The following is a 10,379-nucleotide window of genomic DNA, read 5'->3' on the forward strand; positions in this document are numbered from 1 at the left end:
ATCATGAGGGAGCTGATAGGAAAACTAGAAACTACAGAGAAGCTAGAGAAGCTACGCATGACACATGACGCAGAGAAGAACAAAGCAGCCTGGAAAGCTGACCCCAGTTCCTACACAGAAGCAACTGCTTCTGCTAACAAGTCAATCCCAGAGAGGTCGGCAGAGTCAGGAAGAAACCATGAACCGACCAGCAGCAGCTCAAGCCTCAAGGAAAATCTATGGCTACTGCAAACTGCAAAAACAGCATGGGGTTTTACTCTGAAAGTGACTTCTTCCATAAGGAAGGGGAGAGGTGGAAAAGAAATCCAAAGCAGTGCCTGCAATATGTGAGCCAGTTTAGGAAGGGGCTGATTGTATAAGACTGGACCACAGAACAATCACAGAACTACACTTCAGTTTCTAGTGTCACCCTATCACATGGACTGAGTAGGAGATGGGCACATAGATAGTTGAGGAGAGGGTGGGTGCAGGCTAGACATAGACCCCCTGAGTAGTTTTTTTCTTTATTTTTCTAGGTTTTTTTTCAGTTACTTTTATCGAATTCTATTAATTTTATTTTACTCCTTAATAGGATCCTTTATCTCACTTTTCTATCCTCATCTTTTATTTTTCAAGTTTCATTACTTTCATTCTCCTATTCCCCACCCACTCCATCTTCACTTGTATTACTTTTTTTTTTTTGAGATAGGGGCTCACTTTGTACTTCAGGCTGGCCTAGTATTCATGGGAATCCTCCTGCCTCAGCCTCCTCAGTACAGAGACTACAGGTGTGCAACACCATGCCTGGTCATTTACTAGATTACTATTAATCTTTAGATATTCAGTTAACATTATGTTACTATTGTTGAATTTTTTTTTTTTTTTTTTTTTTTTTTTACAAACTCGGGACCTTGTGCTTGTGAGGCAGATGGTGGAACCACTGAGCTAAATCCCTGGCTGCTTGTTGTTATTTTTGAGACAGGGTCTCACTATGTAATCCAGGTTGGCCCTGAACTCACTATGTAGCCCAGGTTGGCCTCAAACTGGAGATGATCCTTCTGCTTCAGCCTCCCAAATGCTGGGTTTACAGGTGTGTGCCACCATGCCCAGTGAATTCTTTTCTATTGTTAATTGATGGTACAGTTGTTACATTTAGTAAATATTTGCTGTATGTCAATATTTATTTTTTGTGTCTAATATATAGATTTCTTTCTTTCTTTTCTTTTTTTTTTGGGTACCAGGGATCGAACTCAGGTCCTTGCACTTGCAAGGCAGGTGGCAGAACCACTGAGCCAAATCCCCAGCTCTGTAGATTTCTTTTTTATGGTTAAGGGTAGTACAGTGGTAGCCAGTCTGTCTTTGATTATATTGTTGATTTTATTGATACTGCTAGAGTGCCATACTTGTTGCTATTAGTTTTCAATGAATGCCAATATCTGATTTGTTTTTGTGTTGTTAACAATACTGGGGTTCATTTCCAAAGAATTGGGTGCTGGGCAAATTATACTGCACCTTATCCTCTCAAATTAACAGAGGAGGTTGAATCTTGGGACAGAAGCAAAGGCCTATAGTTAGCCATGCCCAGAACACTACTGAAAAGCACACGCTAACTAAAGAGATCTCCGTACTAGTAACGAAGTCTTTGCACTATAATTGATCTGCAAACCTCCACACAAGGAAAAAAAGAGAGAGAAAAGACAAGGAAACAAAATGCTTCCAAAAATTTCCAACTGTCTCAAAGCTCATCCAAGGGACATTGATGAGGAGAAAATCAAAAGCTAAACAGCCAAGACAGCTGAGGGCTGGGGATGTAGCTCAGCAGCACTGCACATGTCTGGCAAGCTCAAGGTCCTGAGTTCAATCCCCAGTGAGCTAAACAGCTGAGTTATATGAAATGACAAAAGGAAGACAAAAAACCAGATCAAAAAGGTACTCAGAGAGATCAAAGATGATATAACTAAACAGATAACAGACAATTAAATGGTCAATGAGCTTAGAGAAGACATTAATAAAAAGCTAGCTGACCTACATATGATGATAGAAAACATGAATGACAGAAGTTTTGCAAAGAACAGAGTCCATAAAAAGGTACCAAACAGAAACTCAGGAGATAAAAAAATTCTACTGAAGTTACAGGCAGCAAAAGTGACCAATGTGAGGACAGAATCATCAGACTAGAAGATAGGACGGATGCAGATGAATATATACAGAAATGCCTTAAAAACAACAAGAGATCATGGAAAACACATCCAACAGCTTGCTAGATGATGCAAAGAAGACTAATTGGCATTAGAGAAAAAAACAAAAAACAAAAACAGCAAATAATAGCAGAAAACGTTTCAAATATGGGAAAAGAAATTAACATACAGGTTAGTGATGCATACAGAACTCCAAATAGCCACAAGCAGAAAAGAACTTCTCAGGCCGAGGATGTAGCTCAGTGCAAGGTCCTGAGTTTGATCCCTGGTAACAGAGAGAGAGAGAGAGAGAGAGAGAGAGAGAGAGAGAGAGAGAGAGAAACTCCATGACACATAATAATAAAAATCCCAGAAGTCCAGAAAAGCTAAAAATCACCTACAAAGATAAACCCTCCAGGTATAGTGGCACATGCATGTAATACCAACATTTGGGAGGCTGAAGCAGAGTTCAAGGTAAGCCTGTACTACACAGTGAAACTGTCCCCCAAAAAATCCCAAAATAAGTAAGTAAAATAAATAAATAAATACATACATACATACATACAAAATTAAGGGCCAGGGATTTAGCTCAGTGGAGCCACGCCTACCTTACAAGAACAAGTTCCTGAGTTTGATCATAGGTAACTCCCCCCTCCCCTTGCCATAACTTTTTTATTTTTTTTGAGACAGGGTCTGACTATGTAGTTGAGACTACCTGGAACTCACTATGTAGTCCAGGCTGGTCTGGAACTCACAGTGATCCTCCTGCCTCAGCCTCCCGAGTGCTGGGATTACAGGTGTGCACCACCATGCCTTCTTTTTTTTTTGGTTAACAAGGTCTTGGGCCTGAGATTTAGCTCAGTGGTGCTGCTGCCTGCCTTACAAGTACAAGGTCCCAAGTTTGATCCCCAGTATCAAAAAATCAACATCAACAACAATAACAAAAAACCAAAACAAGGTCTTATTGTATAGTTTCAGCCTGTTTTGAATTCTCTATGTAGCCCAGGCTGGCCTCAGACTTGTAGCAATTCTCCTGCCTCAGCCTCATAGGTGCTGGGATCACAGGCATGCGCCACCATGCCTGGCTAAAATAAATAAATAAAACTTTTTTTTTAAAAAAAGTAAACCCATTAAAAATACAGCAGACTGGGCCAGGGATCTAACTCAGTCCTGAGTTAGATCCCTGGTACCAAAAACCAAAAAAAACAAAAAACAAAACTACAGCAGACTTCTCAACACAAATTTTAAAGGCCAGAAGAGCTTGGAGTGAGGTGTCTGTCTCAAGCCCTAAAAGACAGTAACTTCCAATCCAGACTGATATATCCTGCAAATCTAGCTTTCAAAATTGGAGAAATAAGGAAAAAAAAAAAAAAAAAAAAAAGGTATTTCCACGACAGAAACACCTTAAGAAATTTATAACCACCAAATCAACAGAACAAAAAATTCTCAAGGACATTCTTGAAAGAAACAATGAAGTCAACAATGCCAGAAAGTCTAATAGGATCAGGCATGGTGAGAAGTTTAAACAGAAGGGGGGCGGGGGGAAGAATCAGCAATAGGAAAACAATGCAATGAAAAGAAAAGTCAATACTTTTCAGTAATAACTCTTAATGTGAATGGTCTCAACCCCCCAATCAGAGGACAGAGATTGGCAGGCTGGATCAAAACCAAAACCCAGTGGGAAAAAAAACCCCAACAAAACCCAAACCCAATGATATGCTGTATACAAAAACACATTTAATTAAAAAAGAAATCATTAAGGGAGGGGAGGGGAAAGGGAAAAAAATAAGCAAGAAGCAAGATATATCATGTGCAGGAACAAATTCCCTATGATGAATGTTATTATGTATATCTAAAATGTATCAATAAAATAAAAAAAATTAAAGATAATCATAGACTAAAAGTCAAAATGATAGAGAAAACTTTTAAAACTAGCAAAAACCTATAAAGTGTCACAATGTAGAATGGCTTCTGCATCTCTAACAGCAGTATGTTTTGCTTAGTTTAGAACAGACAGACACCAAAGGTATTAATTATTGGATGAGACATTTGGTCTTACCCTGAGATAACAGGGCACGTCACAACCTTGAGCTCAAGAGCCTGGAGCCACATGATCGTAAAAGTGTCAAGATGAAAAGGACCTCTGCTAACATTTATTTGTTCCCCTGACCCTGAACACCCGCTTCCTATGGGCTAGGATAGATAAGTAGGCAAGTCTTAAAGGTAAACTCCCCTAACTACAAAATTACTATGTCTGGGTTGAAAGTAAACTGTCTTGTGATCATGATTTGTATATCAGCGATGTGAACTGTGAGAATAAAATGTAACCACCCAAATGAAGTCAAGGCTTTAAAAAAAAGGGAAAGAAAGAAGGAGTTGTAACCCAGTGCATTGTCAATCCAGGCACTGATTTTATGTGGGATCGACCTTTGTCGACAAATAAAACTTTTGTTATTTTACTTCCATTCTGCACCTCTCTGTATCACTTACCAATTCCTTCCGTATCAAAAGGATGGAAAACAACATGAAACAGGAACCCCAAAACAACAAGGACTAGCTTTCCTGTTTTCAGACAAAGTGGATTTCAAGCAAAAACTGATCAGAAGAGGGCTGGAGATTTGGCTCAGTGGTTCCACTGCCGGCTTTGCAAGCGCAAAGGCCAGAGTTCAATCCCCGGTACAAAAAAACCCCAAAAAACCAAAACAACAACAACAACAAAAAACTTATCAGAAGAGGCAAAAGGTTACCACATATTGGCTAGGGGAACAATTCAAAGGAAAGCAACTATAAATATATATGCAACAAACACCAGTGCATTCAACTTCATTAAAGAGATCAAATAAACATCAACACAATTATAGTGGAGGACCTCAATACCTCAGTGTCATAAACAGATCAACCAGACAAAAGAACACAACAAAAATCAACAAAGAAATATCAGAGTTGAATCAAACATTCAAACAAATGCATTTAACAGGTATCTACAGAGTATTCCACCCAACAACAGAATACATATTCTTTTCATCAACACATGGAACTTTCCCCAAAATAGACCACAAACTAGCCTATAAAGCAAGCATACATAAGTAATACAAAAAACCTGAAATCTCCCAAGCATATTATTAGATCATATTGTGAAATGAAACTAGAAATCAATGGCAAAAGAAACTATAGAAATTATGCAAATGCATGGAGATTAAACTATACACTTTTAAATAATCAATGAATCAAAGAAGAAATCAGACAGTTCCTAGAATCAAACAAAATGCCAGTACAACGTACCAGAACCTATGAGATACAGTGAAAGCAGTCATAAGAGGGAAACTTATAGCTGTGAATGCTCACATAAGAAAAACAGAGAGCCCAAATAAATAACCTAATGATGAAGTTCAAGGTCCTAGATAAACAAGAATCCAAATTCAAAGCAAGAAACAATGAAGTCAACAATGCCAGAAAGTCTAACGGGATCAGGCAATTATAAAGATCAGAGCAGAAATGAATGAAATTGAAACTAAAAACACAATATGAAGAGACCAGGGATTTAGCTCAGTGGTGTTGTTGCCTGCTTCCTAAGTGCAAGGTCCCAAGTTTGATCCCTGGTATCAAAAAACTCCACAATATGAAGAATTAAACAAAGAGATGGTTATTTGAAAGAATAAACAAAACAGACAACTCCTCAGCCAATCTTACCAAAAAAAGGAAAGACCCAGATTAATGCAATTAGAAATTAAAAAGGCAAAATCAGAATAGACACAGCCAAAATCCTGAAGATTTTAAATCACTCTTCAAAAACCTGTACTCTAATAAATTGGAGAATTCAGAAGAAATGGACATTCATATATATAGAATTACTTCAACTCAAGAAGATAAAATTCTAAATAATCCAGTAACAGGCAATGAAATTGAAGAATAAAAATCCTACCAATTAAGAAAAGCCCAGAACCTGATGGATTCACTACTGAATTCTACAAGAGCTTCGGGGAAGATGTAATGCCAATACTCCTCAAACTCTTTAATGACATGGAAAGGGAAGGAGTACTTCTAAAATCATTCTTAGAAGCTAACATTACCCTGATTCAAAACCAGAAAAGGATCCAAATCAAAAAGAAAACTACAGCTCAGTCTCTTTAATGAACGAAGATGCAAAAATTCTTAACAAGATACTGGCAAACAGAATGCAATAAATCATCAAAAAGATCATACATCATGACCAAGTAGGCTTCATCCCAGGGATGAAAGGATGGTTCAACATATATAAATGTAATATACCACATAAAACAAAAGCTAGGACAAAAACATATGATCATCTCAAATAGAGGTAAAAAAAGGTCTTTAACAAAATCTAACATCCACACACAATAAAAACCCTGAAGAAAACAGGTACAGAAGAACCTTATTCTCAATTTGATAAAAGCTGCTTAGGACAAACCCACTGCCAATATGATATTTAATGGGGGAAAAGCCATAAGTTTTACCTCTAAAATCAGGAATAAGACACTCTTGTTCAATATAGCCCATGAAGCATCAGCCAGAGAACTAGCAACAAGAGAAAGAAATAAAAGGGATACATATAGGGAAAGAGAAAGGCAAACTCATTATTTGCAGATAACCTTTACATAGAAGACCCAAAAATTCTACCAAAAGACTTCTAGAATTAATAACCAAATTCAGCAATGCATGAGGAAAAAAAGATCAGCACACAAAAATCAACAGCATTCCTGTACACCAATAATGAACTCATTAAGAAACTAGGGAAAAGGCCAGGGATTTAGCTCAGTAGTGTCATGCCTGCCTTCCAAGGTCCTGAGTTTAATCCTCAGTACTGGAAAAAAGAAAAGAAAAGAAAAGAAAAGGAAACCATATCATTCACAATAGCATCAAGAAAAATTAAATAATTAGAAATTAATCTAACAAAGGAAGTAAAAGACCTCTACAATGACAACTACAGTAATGTGAAAAAGGATATCAAAGAGGGCATCAAAAAAAAAAATGTAAAGATATCCCCTATTCCTGGATAGGGAGAGTCAATATTGTCAAATTGGCTATACTATCAAAACTGATATACAAATTTAATTTGATCCCAACCAAACACCAACAGCATTCCTCAGAGAACGAGAAAACAATCCTAAAATTCATGTGGAACCAGAAGAGACACAGAATAGCAAAAGCAATTCTAAACAACAAGAGCAAAGCAGTAGGCACCACAATCTTGGATTTCAAGTTACATTACAAAAGTACAGTGATTCAAAACAGCATGTTACTGGCACAAAAACAGACATGTGGACCAATGGAACAGAATAGAGGAAGAAATAAACCTAGGCACATTCAGCCATTTGATCTTTGACAAAGGAGCCAAAAACACACTGGTGAAAAGACAGACTCTTCAACAAATGGTATTGGAAAACTGGCTATAATACACGTGTAAAAGATTGAATCTAAACCTCTGTTTCTCACCATATACTAAACTAAAATAAAAAAGAATCAAAGACCTAAATATTAAACAGAAACAATCTGCTGGAAGATGAAAGAAGGTAAAGCTGCTGAAGACATTGGCATAGGCAAGGACTTTCTGAACAGAACCACAGTTGCACAAGAAATAACATCAAGAATCAACAAATAGGGCTGGGTGTGGTGAAACATGCCTATAACCCCAGCACTTGGGAGGCTGAGGCAGGAGGATCACCACACAATGCATTCAAGGCTGGCCTAACTACACACCAAGACTCTGCTTCAAAAAACAAAAGAGAGAGAGAGAGAGAGAGAGAGAGAGAGAGAGAGAGAGAGAGAGAGAGAGAAGAGAGAGAGAGAGAGAGAGAGAGAGAAAAGATAACAAACAGCATTATATCAAATAAAAAGCTTCTGCAAAGCAAAGGAAATAACCAACAGAATGAAGAGTCAACCTATAGAATGGGAAAATTTTTTGCTAGATACTCCTTGGACAGAGGACTCACATGCAGAAAATATAAAGAAATCAAAAAAATTAGACACCCCCAATAAAAGACCCAATTAAGAATTGGAAAACTGTAATAAATAGAAACTCCTCAGAAAAAGTACAAATGGCCAATAAAAACAGCATTGAGCTTCATCTTACTCCAGAAAGAATGGCTATCACTGAGAAATCAAATAATAACAAATGTTGGCGAGGCTGTGATGGGGAAAAGGATTCCTTCTACATTGTTAATGGGAATGTAAACTAGTACAACCACTATGGAAACCAGTGTGTAGATACCTCAAAAAACTAAAAATAGAAATTCCATGTGATTTAGCTATTTCCCTCCTAGGTATCTCCCTGAAAGAGTTATAGATATCATAATACAGTGATACATACATACTCATGTTTACAGCAGCAAAACTCACAATAGCTAAATCTTGGAAGCAGCCTGTATGTCCATCAGCAGATGAATAAAAAAAATGTGATATTTATATACAATGGAGAACTACTGTGCCATAAATAAGGATAAACTTGAGTCATTTGAAGGAAAATGGATGCACTTTGAGCCAATAATATTAAGTGAAATAAATCAGGCACACAAGTTTAAATATTGCATGGTTTCTCATATAGAAACTCAAAGTATAAATAACTTAACATAACAAAAGACAGACAGATAATAGGAAACAGGGAGATCGATTTTTTGCAAATGGGAAGAGGACCAAGAGATGGAGGGAGGGAGAGGAGGAGTAAAAAGAATTAAAGTGATTTTGTGGGGCTCTGGCTAAACCAATGAACAGATTTACAACTTCCCATTCATATGCCACTACCTTTTCCTTCTATTTAGGAGGTCATAAAGCTGTCCGCAGTAGATTTCATAGAAGCTGATCCACACAAAGAGGTGCCTTCTCGGCTGAGACACTTCCAGTTGTCTGAAGATATCTTTGGCAGCCAAAGCATACAGTCCTGGGTTCTGATGGGTTCCTATCATAGTGTAGGTTTTTCCAGCACCTGTCTGTCCATATGCAAAGCAAGTGGCATTGCCTCTGTGGGAAGAATAATTCAAATCATTTATGCATATTAGGAGAAGTGCTAATTTATATATATTTTTAGTGATAAAGTCAGGCAGAAACAGAATCCTTGACAAAAATTCAGCTACAAATACAATTCTTTAGAGAGGAGGGCTTTACATTATTAAAATATAAGAAGAGGTAATAATATTCTCAAATCAGTGCATGTTTTCTTATTGTAATTTTTCACAGAATTGGTAAGACAACATAAAACAACACTGAAAGGTAAGAAAACAAAGACTTTTAAGAAACCACATGGCAAACAAGCATTTACTGAGTTCCTACCCACTGCTAGGTGCTTTAGAGGATCCTAGAGAAGATTTCATCTTATGAGCTGGGCATGGTGGTACACACCTGTAATCCCAGCACTCGGGAGGCTGAGGCAGGAGGATCGCTGTGAGTTCGAGACCAGCTTGGGTTACATAGTGAGTTCAGGTCAGTCTCAACTACAGAGTGAGATCCTGTCTCAACCGCCCCCCACAAAAAAAGATTTCATCTTAATCTGGAGATAAATTCGGTGAAAGTCATGGAGAATTAAAATAAATGCGTAAGTAATATAGGATCATATGGTGAATAGGATGGTAGTAACTACTCACATGAAAATTAAACAACTTTATTTTTGGGTAACTTTAGACAAAGGTAAAATTAATGTAAACAAAGTAGTATTACAGGAAGCCAAGAATAGGGAACTGGACTTGGATGCAGAAGCTGAGAAGGCAGAGAGCCTCTACCGTGGAGTAGCAGCAGTGTGAGCAGAGGGCACAGGTGTAGAACAGATTTGGTGCCTTGAACTCACTATGAAGCCTAGGCTGGCCTCAAACTTGCAGTGATCCTCCTGCCTCAGCCTCCCAAGTGTTGGGATTACAAGCAAGTGCCACCATGCCAGGTGGATTATTTGGTTTCTAAGATCCCTTTCAATCCTGGCATCCTATGATTCTAAGTGAGAATCACTATTCTTGCACGTGGATACATCCATGTTAGGATGAAGAACTACAGAATAAGAGGGGAGGAAGGGAGTTGAGAGACCAAGCTGTCAATCACAGTATGATTCAGTAGATTATCTGAGCACTTTGAATCAATTATGCAGTGATGAGTACAGAATGAACATAACATTAGGTGGTGAATTGCCCAGTGCAGACGCTTGAACATGCACATGGGTTAATGATAAAAGTAGTTGCTCGCAAAAAAAAAAAAAAAAAAAAAAAAAAAAAAAAAAAAAAAAAA

At 37.7% G+C, this 10,379-nt stretch overlaps 1 protein-coding gene across 2 annotated transcripts in view; it reads right to left on the minus strand.

Annotated features, from left to right (window-relative positions):
* Kif24 (kinesin family member 24) overlaps window positions 1-10,379 on the minus strand; it is an 81,725-nt gene that overhangs the window by 28,323 nt on the left and 43,023 nt on the right. For both annotated transcript variants that reach the window (XM_010619221.2, XM_010619222.2), the window contains exon 5: window positions 8,916-9,131. In XM_010619221.2, coding sequence (XP_010617523.1) covers window positions 8,916-9,131 — 216 coding nt within the window. The remainder of the gene's footprint in view (window positions 1-8,915; window positions 9,132-10,379) is intronic.

Source organism: Fukomys damarensis, unplaced genomic scaffold (assembly GCF_012274545.1).
Source record: "Fukomys damarensis isolate Sample0158 unplaced genomic scaffold, DMR_v1.0_HiC HiC_scaffold_36, whole genome shotgun sequence".
In the NCBI taxonomy this organism is placed as follows: Eukaryota; Metazoa; Chordata; class Mammalia; order Rodentia; family Bathyergidae; genus Fukomys; species Fukomys damarensis.